Below are 16258 nucleotides of genomic sequence, written 5' to 3' on the forward strand. Positions count from 1 at the left end.
TACACCTCGGTAATACTAAACATCTAAATATATACCTTACCCAACACTAAAAACAGCAGATTATGCAACAGTCACACGGAGGCGCTGAGGAACGAATTACTTATGCAGCCAAGTAGTCAGTAGCGAAAAATATTATCATCAAGCTGATTTTTTCAAGAATTGAATAGATGCCTCTTTCACATATACTTCATACTTTTGTAAAATAAACAAATTAACTTGGATGAGCCCCCAAAATATTGATATCCCAGAAATGGCGTTCTTCTGTATCAACCAGATGCTTTTTATGCATTCTAAAACATGAGTAAAATGTGGCATGCACCTTAAAGGGAATCTGTCACCTCTGTCACATGTATGAGCTATTAATATGGGCATACAGATGATAGAAATGTTACACTAGTGCTACCTGTATGACTCATATTAATGCTCTTGTTGTTGAGAAATCTTATATTATTTCCTTATGCTGATCATTTCTTCCAGGGTCCGGAGAGTGCGGTGCCTGTAAGAAATCCCTGCCTCCTCTATTTATTATGATACTACCCCCCTCCCATGCACGTCAGTCATGGCGCTGGGATCCCGCGCCTGCGCCCTGCAATCCCTCCACAATACGTACCTTTCTCTCTCTTATGTGGAGCGTTGGCGACTTCTGTTCCAGTGACATCCGTCATGCGCGATGATAAGGTGCTCTCCACACTTCCTCCCTGCATAATCATCACTATGTATACATAGTTCCTAGCAATTACTATGCAGGGAGGAAGTGGGGAGAGCACCTTATCGTCACGCACATCGGAGGTCACAGTGACTCGCCGGCGCCTTCGCAGCAGATCCATGAATGCAGTGACCACAGCAATAAGGAAAAGGTACGTATTATGGAGGGATTGCAGGGGGCAGGTGCGGGATTCCAGCAGCAGAACTGACGTGCATGAGAGTGGGGTAGTATTATAATGAAGAGAGGAGGTGGAATTTCTTACAGGCACCGCACGCCCTGAAGCCTGGAAGAAATCAATAGCATAAGGAAAGAATATATTATTTCTCAACAACAAGACCATTAATGTGAGGCATAGAGGTAGGGCTAGTGTAACATTTCTATCACCTGTATGCCCATATTAATAGGTCATATACATCCCTGGGGGGGAGGGGACAGATTCCCTTTAAAAGACATTTTTACATACAGTATTTTATTCTGTGGTTTTTTCCCTATGAGGTATCCTATACAGAAGGCCATGGAAAAATTAAGAAAAAACAAACACTATATCTGTAAAGTTTGTCAGAGGCCACTGTTGTGTATTCCGTTCTGAAGCTCCCTCCTGTGGTTGCTAATGGTAGTTTTGTGAGTTCTGCCCTTGGGCTCCCTCTGGTGGTTTCGAGTGGAACTGCTGCTCCTTTAGGTAGCTGTGGCAGCTGCCTTCACTAATCGCCTTGCCTGGGTTTGTTATTTAAATCTGCTCTGGGCTTTAGTTCATGCCAGCTGTCAATGTTCTTGGTTGGATTTGGTTCTCTCCTTGGATTTCTCATATGGCCTGTCCTTGTCAGCAAAAGATAAGTTTTTGCTAGTTTTTGTTTGTCCATTTTCCTGGACTCTATTGCTCTGCAAATATGTCTCTTTTTGTCCAGCTTGTCACTATGTCATATTCAGGCTAGCTGGAAGCTCTGGGAAGCAGATTTGCCCCTCCACACCGTGAGTCGGTGTGGAGTTCATTTTTTGTAAACTCTGCGTGGATTTTGTAGTTTTTAATACTGACCGCACAGTATCCTTTTCTCTCTGTCTATCAAGTTTAGTATTGGCCTCCTTTGCTGAAATCTGATTTCATTTCTGTGTACGTCATTTCCCTCTTCACTCACAGTCAATATTTGTGGGGGGCTGTCTTTCCTTTTGGGGTTTTCTCTGAGGCAAGATAGCTTTCTATTTCCTTCTTTAGGGGTAGTTAGTTCTTAGGCTGTGAAGAGGTGTCTAGGGAGAGTCAGGAACATCCCACGGCTATTACTAGTGTTGTTGTTAGGATTAGGGACTGCGGTCAGTAGAGATACCACCTTCTCAGAGCTCGTCCCATGTTGCGTTTTAGCCACCAGGTCATATCAGTGTGGCCTCTTAACCACCAGGTCATAACAGTACAGCTGGCCACAAAGTGTTAAATGCATCTCAAAAGAGGGAAAAGAAAGTTCTGAGTCATTTTTTTTTCCTTTGTAGCTTGTTTTGTCTTTTTTTCCCCTTAATCTCTGGGTGGTTCAGGATTTTGGTGCTGATATGGAGGTTCAGGGTCTGTCCTTGCGCGTGGATCAACTCGCTGCAAGGGTACAGAGTATCCAAGATTATGTTGTCCAGACTCCGGTATTAGAGCCTAGAATTCCTATTCCTGATTTATTTTCTGGGGATAGATCTAGATTTTTGAACTTTAAAAATAATTGCAGATTGTTTTTTGCTCTGAGACCCCGTTCCTCTGGTGACCCTATTCAGCAGGTGAAGATTGTTATTTCTTTGCTGCGTGGCGACCCACAGGACTGGGCATTTTCCCTTGAGCCAGGAAATCCTGCATTGCTCAATATTGACGCATTTTTTCAAGCGCTCGGATTGCTGTATGACGAGCCTAATTCTGTGGATCAGGCAGAAAAAACTTTGCTGGCTCTGTGTCAGGGTCAGGAAGCAGCAGAAGTATACTGCCAGAAATTTAGAAAGTCGTCTGTGCTCACAAAATGGAATGAGTATGCCCTGGCAGCGATTTTCAGAAAGGGTCTTTCTGAAGCCCTTAAAGATGTTATGGTGGGGTTTCCTACGCCTGCTGGTCTGAATGAGTCAATGTCTTTGGCCATTCAGATTGATCGGCGCTTGCGCGAGCGCAAGGTGGTGCACCATATGGCAGTGTCCTCTGAGCAGAGTCCTGAGCCTATGCAATGTGATAGGATTTTGACTAGAGCAGAAAGGCAGAAATTCAGATGTCAGAATGGCCTGTGTTTTTACTGTGGTGATTCTGCTCATGCTATTTCTGATTGCCCTAAGCGTACTAAGAGGGTCCCTAGGTCTGTTACCATTAGTACTGTACAGCCTAAATTTCTCTTGTCTGTTACCCTGATTTGCTCATTGTCGTCCTTTTCTGTTATGGCTTTTGTGGATTCTGGCGCTGCCCTGAACTTAATGGACTTAGAATTTGCCAAGCGCTGTGGTTTTTCCTTGGAGCCTTTGCAGAGCCCTATTCCCTTAAGGGGGATTGACGCTACACCATTGGCCAAGAATAAACCTCAGTACTGGACACAGTTAACCATGTACATGGCTCCAGCACATCAGGAAAATATTCGCTTTTTGGTGTTGCATAATTTGCATGATGTTGTTGTGCTGGGTTTTCCATGGTTACAGGTACATAATCCAGTGCTGGATTGGAGATCTATGTCTGTAACTGGTTGGGGTTGTCAGGGGATACATAGTGATATTCCTTTGATGTCCATTTCCTCGTCCCCTTCTTCTGAAGTTCCTGAGTTTTTTGTCGGATTTCCAGGATATATTTGATGAGCCCAAGTCCAGTTCCCTGCCTCCTCATAGGGACTGCGATTGTGCCATTAATTTGATTCCTGGCTGTAAGTTCCCTAAGGGCCGACTTTTCAATCTGTCTGTGCCAGAGCACGCCGCTATGCGGAGTTATGTAAAGGAGTCCTTGGAGAAGGGACATATTCACCCGTCTTCGTCACCGTTGGGAGCGGGATTTTTTTTTGTTGCCAAGAAGGATGGCTCCTTGAGACCCTGTATAGATTATCGCCTTCTCAATAAGATCACTGTCAAATTCCAGTACCCTTTACCTTTACTTTCTGATTTGTTTGCTCGGATTAGGGGTGCCAGTTGGTTTACTAAAATCGACCTTCGAGGGGCGTATAATCTCATGCATATTAAACAAGGTGATGAATGGAAAACAGAAGGGAGCTGATTATACTTGCTGAGTAGCTGGGAAGTAGACATGCACACAGTCCCTGGCAGGTCGTCACCGTAAATCATAGTCACACCAATATTCTGAACAGCACATGCACCACCCAGTGATGGTGGCAGTACTGTCCCCACCATCATCAGAGTGGCAGTGTAAGTCCGGAAGCACCTAGCAACAAAGGCCGATGTCATTGGAGAAGATCAAGTATAAAACAAAACATGACCAAAAAAAACAACTGATACTGGTGTAACTATGATTTACGGTGACGATCTGCCAGGGACTGTGAGCATGTCTACTTCCCAGCTACTCAGCAAGGATAATTAGCTCCCTTCTGTGCCCTATGAGACAGCACCACACCCTATTAAAACTCCTAGGAGTCTGCTAGGAGTTGTCATTTACTGTTTAAATTGCTTTATGCATCTTTTGTATAAAAAAACTAACAAATTAAAACCAAAATATATCTAGACTTTATAATGTACTTTTAAAAAACTTTAACGTTACATCTGACCACAGCCTTTTACCTTCCCCCCCCCCCCCAAGAAATAACTGAAAATGTTAATGAAGCAGGGTCCAAACTCTATGGTGAATTCTACAACCCATTGAACTTAATAATAAATGAATATTTACTCCCCTTAGTTGTACCAGAAAGGGTGGCTTACAAAAGGACTCAACACCGCCCAACAAGTGCACCCCTGAACTTTTAACTTTATATTACGTAAACTGTTTTAATATCTTCTTATTTTACATTTATCCCGTCTTTAAGAACCAATTTTTGTAAATAGGGTAATAATAACCCAAAAACTTTGTTGGTCTTTTCTGAAATTTCCCGGAATACTTGTTTTGCTCTCCTACGAGTACTTTCGACAACATAAATCCCAGTCTGTTATATGAATTACTTCCTTTGTCAATCATCCGGAATATCCTAGCAGCTTCTCATAGAATGACTGTGCCGTCCCACTATTAATACCGCACTGTCTCGAATCTTCCGTCTGTGCTATTATATGGCTACACATGCAAGATGCGCGGGGTAAGTTTCTCCAACAGTATATAAGAAGGATGTGATGGGTATAGTAGTATTTAGTAGTCTGTGTGTTTAACTTTTCTTTTGATTCATGTCTATGACCAATATTGGATTTTCTCATCTATTCACCACTTGTAGCTGCAATTTAAACTTGACCTTGAACAGTCTAGTGAATCATTTGACAAAACCTCGACATGGGAAAATTACAAGGAGGGCATTGGGAAAAATACACAGACGAGTAACTTCAAGCCGCAATGCAGGTGATAGTCTGAGTCCATATTATTTAGTTTATCACATAGACAGGTCTATAAAGTGCATATGCCATGTAGTATACATGAGTGCGTAATATGTGCTGTCATTGATATGGGGCTTGTCGCAAGATGGCAGCACTGCTCTATATGGGTGCATGAACGTCATAGCCGGAGGTTCACTGCTCAGAGGCTCAGTTTCCCGCTGGCAAATCCAGCAATGCTCATATGTCACATGGATAGCTATTAATTTGAAAGGCTGCCTAGTAATTCTACAATTATCCAGTAGTGGTCACCACAGTGGAAATGCATACTATGTGCGGGAGACTGTCAGGCTGTGTGCACATGTTGCGTTGTTTTCGCGTTTTTTTGCTATAAAATGTGATAAAAACGCATAAAAAACGCATACATATGCATCCCATCAATTATAATGCATTCTGCAATTTTTATGCAAATGATGCCTTGTTTTCCGCAAAAAAAACGCATCACGGTAAAAAAAAACCATCATGTTAATTAATTTTGCGGATTTTTCACGTTTTTCCCGCTATTCAGGGTATGTGCACACGTTCAGGATTTTTCATGTTTTTTTCGCATTTTTTCGTGATAAAAAACGCGATAAAACGCATAAAAAACGCATACATATGCATCCTATCATTTAGAATGCATTCCACAATTTTTTTGCACATGATGCGTTTTTCCACGAAAAAAACACATTGCGGTAAAAAAATGCAGCATGTTCATTAATTTTGCGGATTTTTCGTGTTTTTCCCGCTATTCAGGGTATGTGCACACGTTCACGATTTTTTGCGTTTTTTTCACGATAAAAACGTATAAAAAACGCATACATATGCATCCTAACATTTAGAATGCATTTTGCAATTTTTGTGCACATGATGCATTTTTTCTGCGAAAAAAACGCATCGCGGTAAAAAAAGCAGCATGTTCATTAATTTTGCGGATTTTTCGTGTTTTTCCTGCTATTTAATGCATTGGGAAGCTCCGGAAAAAACGCGTAAAAAATGCGCAAAAAAGTGTAAAAAAACCCACGAAAAAAACGCATGCGGATTTCTTGCAGAAAATGTCTGGTTTTCTTCAGGAATTTTCTGCAAGAAATCCTGACGTGTGCACATACCCTAAGGCTAGGGTCACACAACCATAGGTTCTGCATCCAAGAAAAATGGACCGATTATGCTAATCAGGTTGATTAGACTTTGATCCAATAAAAATCAGACATGTGCCTGGCCCCAAAGAATAACATTGGTCCGAATGCGATCCAATGTTTTGACAGATCACACTTGGACTGAAAGTACGGTCGTTGGCACGAGCCCTAAATATAATAAGCTGTGCGCATGCGTATCCATCACATGACCAGCGCAGATATTTGTCACTGAGAAGTAATTATGAACACCTATATAGACAATCCATATACAGTAGTTAAGGCTCTAATCCATGAAAGTACAGAGAACACAAATATAAAAACAAACACATAATAAATACAGAAAAGGGAAATAAAGAATGGAATACACAGGCAATAAAAAAACAGGGGATATCATCATAGAGAAAAAAAAACTATAGTGGAAACTGTACTGATGGATAATAAATATGGCTAAAGGGGTATATTTGCTGCACTTAGCTTGCTACATAGTAAACAAGTAAATCAGCATAAGGTATATATGGGAGTAAGGTAAGTAGGTGCAGCAGTTGCTGTAAAAAAAATCCATCTAATCAAGAGATCCAAATCAGATCCCTGGAAGAAGCTGTTTTTGCGAAACGCGCGTCGGGTCCCGCGGGACATCACTCTTTATCTTGGTGCTGTATTACTGGAGCCATGTGGGTATATAACAGATTTTTTTGTTACATTGTTTAATTTGGATCTCTTGATTAGATGGGGGGTTTACTGCAACTGCTACATCTACTTATCTAAGTCCCATATATACCTCATGCTGATTTACTTGATTATACAATGTAGCAAGCAAAATGCAGCAAATATACCCCTGTAGCCATATCTATTATCCATCCAACAAGGTTTCTACTCTATGGTCTTATTTACCCCTAGTTTTTTCACTGCCTGTGCATTCCACTCTTAATTTATTTTTTGTATTTATTGTGTTATATACAGTATATGTATATATATATATATATATATATATATATATATATATATATATATATATATATATATATATACATATATATATATATATATATATATATATATATATATATATATACACATTTATATAAAATACAGATTATATTAATTTTATTGGCTTGCATTTTTGATATTGGTGTTCACTTGGAAGTAGTTAGCAAAATATCCTATTTATGACAGCAAGTGGAGATCTTAAAAAAAGTCAGGAATTGAATAAAAAGTGACAGTAATTTATACAATGCTCAATCTTTCCTTTATGCATAGTTTAAACCATCTAACCATTATACTTTGCATTATTATTACTATTATTATTTATTGTAGAAATACAATAAACATACACACATACAGAAATAATTTAAAAAAAATGAATAAAAATGATTTTTTAAAAATCATATAGGACAAAATTCTATTTCTATCTTTTATGACAGTCTCGCATGATCATAATATCGGCTAGTTTTTGTGTTACGGCTAAATCGAGCTAATCACTCATTTGCGAAATGTAATTTGAACATTGGGCCGATAGATGCATGTTAATTTTTTTTTTTTTTTCCTTTTTTAACTGTATATAAAAAAAATGAAACCCCTTTTTTATACCCTTTCCATACAATGCTGTTTGGTACGCTGCTGCTGTGTGTTCTCGTTTTGTGACTTATCATTAAATTACTTTGCTTGTACCGAGTAAGGAAACAGATTTATCCGCTCCGTGGATCTCCACCTGTTTTCTATTGCCACCTGTTGTTTAGCGATAGTGAGCCAGCTGACCCGGATTATGCTGCACCGCGTGCCTGGGGTTGTAACTTGTGAAGTGAAGACTCATTGTACATTGTGCATGTTTGTAAGAAGGCTGACGGTGAGGAGTTAATTCAATATCACTTACAATCATTGATTCTCATGGGAGAAAAAAAGTTTAAAAAAACATGGGCCGTTTCGCAATAGCAGTTTATGCAGGCTTGGACTGGCCCACAGGAGAACAGGAGAATCCTCCGGTGGGCCCCTGTGCAGGAGTGGGCCACCACCATTTTATATAAGCAGTACATGGCACTATATACTTGAATCACTATGTACAGACAAAGGAAGCAGTGGGGTCCTGGAGTTGGGCCCTTGGCACCCCAGTCCGACACTGATTATATGGGTACACATGCAGATGTCTATGATCATTGGTCCAATGTTGGATCACAATGCACTGACTGTCCACACATCTCCTCACCCGAGCATGACATAGAAATATATGAGGTTGTCACCCTCGGGTCAGGAGACGTGCGGCCAGTCAGTGAATTGTGATCTGACATCGGACCAATGATCACGGACATCTGAAAGAATCCTTAGTCTGGATGATCAGACCTGTGATTAGGAAACGATTTGCAGTTGCAATACACAAATTACTTTTGCATGAAATAATCCTAAAGCTCGGATCACACCAGAGTATTTTCTCTCATCCAGCAGAATCGGGCCTATGATCCTAATCACTCTCTGATCACAGTGTGATCTAATTCTTTCAGATGAGAAGAAGATAGAGAAAATCTTCTCTCCATCTTCTCCATTTTGTCAGTGAGTGGAAATCGGACTGCACTCAGATGTCATCCGAGTGAAGTCCGATGTTTTCCACTCACTCATTGATTTGCATGGCCAAAAATCAGATCAAACTCGGGCATGCTGGATTTCTTTTCCCTTTGCCGAGGAAAAAATTGGACATGTGTTGTGCCCCATAGAATAACAGGGATGTGTGCTAGCTATCAAAATGACGGATATCACTCGTCCGATTATTACAGTCGTCTGCACGAGTCCCTAGTCACACGTATCAGCTCCGTTGCAGTTCTTGATACATTGCAAAGTTCTGCCCGAAGGTTTGCTGCTAATTAATTAATTCATAATAATTAGTGCAGTAATTAGCTATATAACACCGCTGTTATGCATTGCAATGTGCCATTCAAATGAATAGGGTTTTTTGTGGTGGGGGGAGTTAACAGCTTTCTGCAAACTTTAGTAACGTCAATGGCATAGTTGTGGAAACTACTGCTACAAATTTTTACACAGTTCTTTTTTAGTGATTTTATATACTTATGGGAAAAAATGGCAATGGTATTTTGGATATGTGTGACTATTTTACAATGCTGTTTGGTGTGTTATTTTTTGTTACTCCGTCATTAAAAGTTATCAAATATTGTAATAAGAGGTGGGAGTCCAACTGCTGGGACCTCCATCGATCTGAGAACGGGCCTCTGAAATGCCCAGTGGCAGTTTGTGTGTTCAACCATTCCGTTCATTCTCTATGGGACTGTGGGAGATCGGGCATGTTACAGCCCTGTTCTTTGGATCGTTGGGTCCGAGTAGTTGTACCAACATTGATTTTCATGTTATCGCCTATCCTTTCAAAAGGTGATAACTAGTGATGAGCGAGTATACTCGTTGCTCGGGTTTTCCCCAGCACGCTTGGTGGTCTCCGAGTATTTATGACTGCTTGGAGATTTAGTTTTCCTTGCCACAGCTACATGATTTGTGGCTACAAGACAGCTTGATTTACATGTGGGGATTCCGTAACAACCAGGCAACCCCCACATGTACTCAGCCTGGCTAGTAGCTGTAAATCAATCAGCTGCCATGATGAAAGCTAAATCTCCGAACACTAACAAATACTCAGAAACCACACGAGCAACCAGTATACTCGCTCATCACTAGTGATAGTGATAACATTTACTTATAGGAATAACCCTTTAAAGTATCATTTCAGCCAATAAAAAGAAAGCATTAACAATGCCATTGAAAACATTGAGAAAACATATCAAAACTCTATGGGGGAATGTATTAACAGGCAAAAAGTTGCAAATTATGGTGCAGATCAAGTTTATTCAAAATTTTTCCAATTTTCCAATCTTTACTCTTCTTTGTCCAACTTTGTTTTTTGTTTTTTTTTTTAAAAAGCATGGTTTAAAAGTTTATAAGGAGGACACATTTACATTTACAATTTACATGTACACCCAAAATTGGCATAAAATATAGCACATGTGCAGATTTGGCTTTCAGGTGGATGGATAACTGGAGATGCGCCAAATTTATTAGTAGGCTTGTTTTATTTTTATTTTTTTTATTTTTTATATACTGGTAATTATTTAACTTTTTTTAAAAAAAGAGTAATGAGATAAGTTTATATATTACTACATGCTCATAAATAACTTAAAAGAGGAGTAAAGTATAAGTAAAACATTTACAAAAGTAACTAATAAAAAGAGAAGCTGGTATTATTGACTGCCCCGTAACTCATCAGAACTGCAGGTATGTGAGTAAATGATCGCGGGGAGGACATTTTTTTTGCACTTCCTTTCAGTCATCCTATTCAAGGACTCTACGATTAGCATTACTAGCACTTCCACAATCCTAAATAGTTAATAACATGGAATAATTGATGTCATCCACTCTCCAGCCCATAAGGATGACTACAGGCTCGGTCAGACTGTAAGTGTAGCGCTCACCTGCCATGCTGCCGCCCGTCTCGGTCTCTGACATGGTCTTTGGTAAAGGTCTGCCACCTTTCTTGTTAAAATCGTTCCTTGAAAGGCTGGAATAATTCCCAGGCTGTTTCTTCGGTGCTGGTGAGCGTAAACTTCTCTCAATTTCAGCTTCCTGTTAGCAGACATAAAAGGGATGTTTGCTGAAAGTTATCGGGAGGAAACACATGCAGTTTTTCCTAAGGGTGTCTACAGCAAAAGTGACGTCTCATAGCATAACTCTCCGATGTTCTCTAACCTTCACGGTACATATTCCACATTATCCCCTGTAAAGAGACGATAGTAAAAATGCAAAAGACGCTTTATCTAGATTCACTAGACCAATATAAAAGCCTATTAAATAATATTAGATTGATATTCACATTTTCAGATACTCAAATAGGACCTGTCATCGGGTCAAAAATTGGCCAGTTTTTGCTCTTATTTTTTTCTTGCTTTTCCCATGAGTATGGGGTCTTTTTTGTTTTTCTTTTTAAATCCACCATATGTTTCCAGAGAGATAGGGGCCTTTTTATTTTTTGGTGATATTTGATTTGGTTTTGTTTTTTTTTTCCCAAGGGGGCATGCGTCACAGAGTAATAATGCAGAGCAGCCTAAAGACACTCCCCAGAGGATCCTGTAAGCAACGCTTCCTATGTAAAGACAATAGAAACTGGCATTAAATACAAAGGCCGTATGGTGAATTTAAAAAATATGCACAATACAATAAGATAAAAGCAAAAACTGGCTACTTTTGACCTGGTGACAGATCCTCTTTAAATAATGGGTATGTCACCTTGAAGATTCGCCATGTTAGACCGCGCTTGACAAACTTTTAGAAATTATTGCTTGGGGTAATCTGATAAAACACATCCCCTCTTTCTGTTTACACTCCTTTCCTTACCCACATCTCCACCCCTTTAAATGCACATCCTGACACCTTTCATGATGCAGCACCCTGGTGCCAAACATAGAGAACATTTAATAAATACTGCTTTCCGGGAAGCTTCTGAAAGTTCTGACATATTGCCAACTTCTTCCTGAATCCAGGATGGTTTCTTTCCCTTTTATCCCACGAGTGAGCCAAACATTCCCGGAGAGATTATTAATTAACGATTAGTCACCACGGTCAGACTCGCAATGTAGTACGATACAGCTCCAAATTAACAATGACAGTCGTCATACAGGGCATACGGGCACAACAATCAGCACAGCAGGGGAGGAAATGACATTGGGGCAGCCATTTAAAGTGGTAATATGGCCAACTTCCATTTCCAAAGAAGCAAAACGAACAGACACATTATTGTACTGCATAGGGCCTGTATACTGTACTGGCTCTTCTGTTAATGCCCGCCCCTGCAGAACAGGATACCCTACACCCCATACCGTATCACTACACTAACTTTCCCTCATGCTCGAACAAGTTAATTAATAAAATATTACAGACTGTTATAGGGGAAGGTGAGTTGGAAAGTTGGGATGGGAAGGGGAGATACAGAACTGAAGCTTTAGGAGAGGACTATTCCACCTGATATGTCCAGAATGCAATAATTTATGAGCAGGTTGTGGATCAGTCCTGGGCGGACATAGTGTCCTTTCCGAACAAGAGGCGTTTCCTAGATAGTCATGTAGAATCCTTAAAACAATTCATAATGCGCAAGGCCTCATGGATGACCCCAACTTACCAAGTGGTGCAACAGGCTGTGTACAGAGTGTACGAGTTCATGATCCTTTGCAAAAGAGGAATTACCAAAAGTTGTACAAAGTTGTTTCCTCCACGAACCTTTGCAAAAGAGGAATTACCAAAAGTTGTACAAAGTTGTTTCCTCCACGAACCTTTGCAAAAGAGGAATTACCAAAAGTTGTACAAAGTTGTTTCCTCCACAAAGGGGTAATTTGGGCATCAGTTTTATACCAGTAAGGCATCAGTTTTATACCAGTATAATAAAGAGCACGTTATACTATAGGGGACCTGTTACATCATGTACTGAAAAACGGAAAAAAAAATTCAAAGTGGAAAAACTGCATTTCCGCTATAGTTTTTCAGGTTTTGTTTTTATGGCCTTCACTGTACTGTAAAAAAAAAAATAACCTGGTAAAATAATTCACCACATCAGTATGATTACGGCAATACTATAAACTTGCATAGTTTTTTTTTTATATTTTAGAAGCTATCTAAAAATCTGAAATCCATAAATAAAAATGTTGTTTGCATCGTCATTTTCTGACACCAGCAACTTTTTATTTTTCTGTCGACTGCGCTGTGTGAGGGTTTGTTGTTGCCGAGTTGAAGTTTTTATTGATGCTATGTTGGGTTACATATGACTTACTGATTCCTTTTACTTGCATTTTTTGAAGAACTGTAGAGACTGAGAAACCTTAAATCGGAAGTTTTGATATTTTTCTATTTTAATTTAAGTTGTTTATTTTTTATTTATTTATTTTAAACCTTGTAAAAGAGGAGGGGATATATTTTTTAAATTATTTTTATTTTTTCAATATTTTTAAAAATTGATTTTAAATTTTTGAATTTTTTAATTGTAGCTAGCGCCGGTTTGTTTTTAATTGTGTTTCTTCGTTGCGGAGATATTAGCAATCCAAGTATTTGGCACCTAATAAATTAACTTTCACGTGTCCAGCTCAACCTAAAAAATGTGCTGACAGGTCCTCTTTAGATATACATATATATATATATCCAGAGACAATTAAAGACTTTTGTGTTGCCTCGTGAATCCTGCTGTGCCTTGTTTAGCTGTAAATGGCATATACCAAATAAATAAGCCTGGTAATTATTCTTCTCGCTCCTCAGTGTGATTGTCGCCTTCATCTTGTGCTTTACAGGACACTTATTATCACCTATCCCGTTGATAGGTGACGAGCTGTGATTCTGGGGAAAAAAAAACCTTGGCGATAAATCTGAAAGGCTATGTCTTGAGAAATAAATCTATATACAGTCTTGTAAATGTTGCACCTATGGATATCCTCATTGCTGAGTATATCACCAATAAAGCATTGTAGTAGCCAAAAAAATGCAAGATAAGAATCAGAATGTTTTTTCTCATCATCTTGCAATAGAAGTGTTCATATTAAGGGGAATCTGTCAGCAGATTTTTGATATTTAATCAGCAAAATGTAGGGGCAGAGACCCTAATTCTACAGATGTGCCACTTATTAGGCTGTGTGCTGTAGTTTCAACACAATATTTTATCAGCAGGAGATTATCGCCGCAGAACCAGGTGTCACGTGCAAGCTAGTGCAGCTAATCTGCATAACCCCACCCCACCACTGATTGACAGCTTGATAACAATGTACAGTGTCCCCAGGAAGCTTCCAATCAGCAGTGTGGGCGGGGTTATACAGAGCTCAGCATTCTGAGCAATGATACATTTACACCAGACAAAACAGGGATACTATCAAAACTGCACCAAGCAGCCCAGTCGGTAATGCATTTCTGGAATTAGGCTCTCTGCCCCTACATCATGCCACTTTCAGATTCTATAGCGAAAACTTAGTGACTCATTCCCTTTAAAGAGTCTGATGAATTAATTATAGCTCGTTGGTATGACACTGAGTCAGTCCTGCTTCTGTTTTGTTGGCTAATTCTAGGTGAATAAAGTAACTACTCCTCTTTTAGACAGACTTATTTTAATGTGGCGACAAGTTTCCATAAGATGCTGCCAGGAGATCTCTGGACGTTTACTGTAAATTGCAAATGTTATTATTTCTGTCTACGTCACATCTCGAGGAGCATAGAATAAAATAAAAAAAACAGATGGAGTGAGCTCTTTAATATCATGCAAAGATACTTGAGGGAGATAACAAAAATGGTATGGAAGAAGATTATGTCACAGATTCTAATTGGCTAAGAGGACTTACATTTCTTGAAGGGTGTTTCCTAAATTTTTAATGCATGGTCTCTCCAATGTTTGGCTGTCAATGTTTAATTGTTGGAGGTTTGGGACCACTGTGACATTCACGATCATCAGCACAATGAGACAATCACTAGAGAAAGTGGGACTGCTGACGCAATGATTACTGCTGCTACAATGATTACTGCTGCTACAATGATTACTGCTGCTGCAATGATTACTGCTGCTGCAAAGATTACTGCTGTTGTAATGATTACTGCTGCTGCAAAGATTACTGCTGTAAAATTACTGCTGCTGCATTGATTACTGCTGTGGTACAGATTACTGCTGCTTCAATGATTACTGCTGCTGCAATGATTACTGCTGCTGCCAGGATTAATGCTGCTGCAATGATTACTGCTGCATTGATTACTGCTGCTGCCAGGATTAATGCTGCTGCAATGATTACTGCTGTTGTAAAGATTACTGCTGCTGCAAGGAATACTGCTGCAATGATTACTGCTGCTGCAAAGATTACTGCTGCAGCAATGATTACTGGTGCTGCAACGATTACTGCTGCTGCAAGCTTACTGCTGCTGCAAAGATTACTGCTGCTGCAATGATTACTGCTGCTGCATTAATTACTGCTGCTGCATTGATTACTGCTGCTGCCAGGATTAATGCTGCTGCAATGATTACTGCTGCTTTAAAGATTACAGCTGCTGCAAGGAATACTGCTGCAATGATTACTGCAGCTGCAATGATTACTGCTGCTGCCAGGATTAATGCTGCTGCAATGATTACTGCTGCTGTAAAGATTACTGCTGCTGCAATGATTACTGCTGCTGCAATGATTACTGCTGCTGCAAGGAATACTGCTGCAATGATTACTGTTGCTGCAATGATTACTACTGCTGCAATGATTACTGTTGCTGCAATGATAACTGCTGCTGCCAGGATTAACGCTGCTGTAATGATTACTGCTGCTGTAAAGATTACTACTGCTGCAATGATTACTGCTGCTGCCAGGATTAACGCTGCTGTAATGATTACTGCTGCTGTAAAGATTACTGCTGCTGCAATGATTACTGCTGCTGCATTAATTACTGCTGCTGCATTGATTACTGCTGCTGCCAGGATTAATGCTGCTGCAATGATTACTGCTGCTTTAAAGATTACAGCTGCTGCAAGGAATACTGCTGCAATGATTACTGCAGCTGCAATGATTACTGCTGCTGCCAGGATTAATGCTGCTGCAATGATTACTGCTGCTGTAAAGATTACTGCTGCTGCAATGATTACTGCTGCTGTAAAGATTACTGCTGCTGCAAGGAATACTGCTGCAATGATTACTGTTGCTGCAATGATTACTACTGCTGCAATGATTACTGTTGCTGCAATGATTACTGCTGCTGCCAGGATTAACGCTGCTGTAATGATTACTGCTGCTGTAAAGATTACTACTGCTGCAATGATTACTGCTGCTGCCAGGATTAACGCTGCTGTAATGATTACTGCTGCTGTAAAGATTATTGCTGCTGCAATGATTACTGCTGCTGCATTAATTACTGCTGCTGCATTGATTACTGCTGCTGCCAGGAT

General features: G+C 39.8%; 1 protein-coding gene across 1 annotated transcript in view; it reads right to left on the bottom strand.

The window, feature by feature from the left end:
* Positions 1–16258, bottom strand: part of XIRP2 (xin actin binding repeat containing 2) — a 329976-nt gene that overhangs the window by 143028 nt on the left and 170690 nt on the right. Inside the window, exon 2 of the mRNA XM_077272801.1 lies at positions 10794–10944. Coding sequence (XP_077128916.1) covers positions 10794–10944 — 151 coding nt within the window. The remainder of the gene's footprint in view (positions 1–10793; positions 10945–16258) is intronic.

Source organism: Ranitomeya variabilis, chromosome 7, assembly GCF_051348905.1.
Source record: "Ranitomeya variabilis isolate aRanVar5 chromosome 7, aRanVar5.hap1, whole genome shotgun sequence".
Lineage (NCBI taxonomy): Eukaryota > Metazoa > Chordata > Amphibia > Anura > Dendrobatidae > Ranitomeya > Ranitomeya variabilis.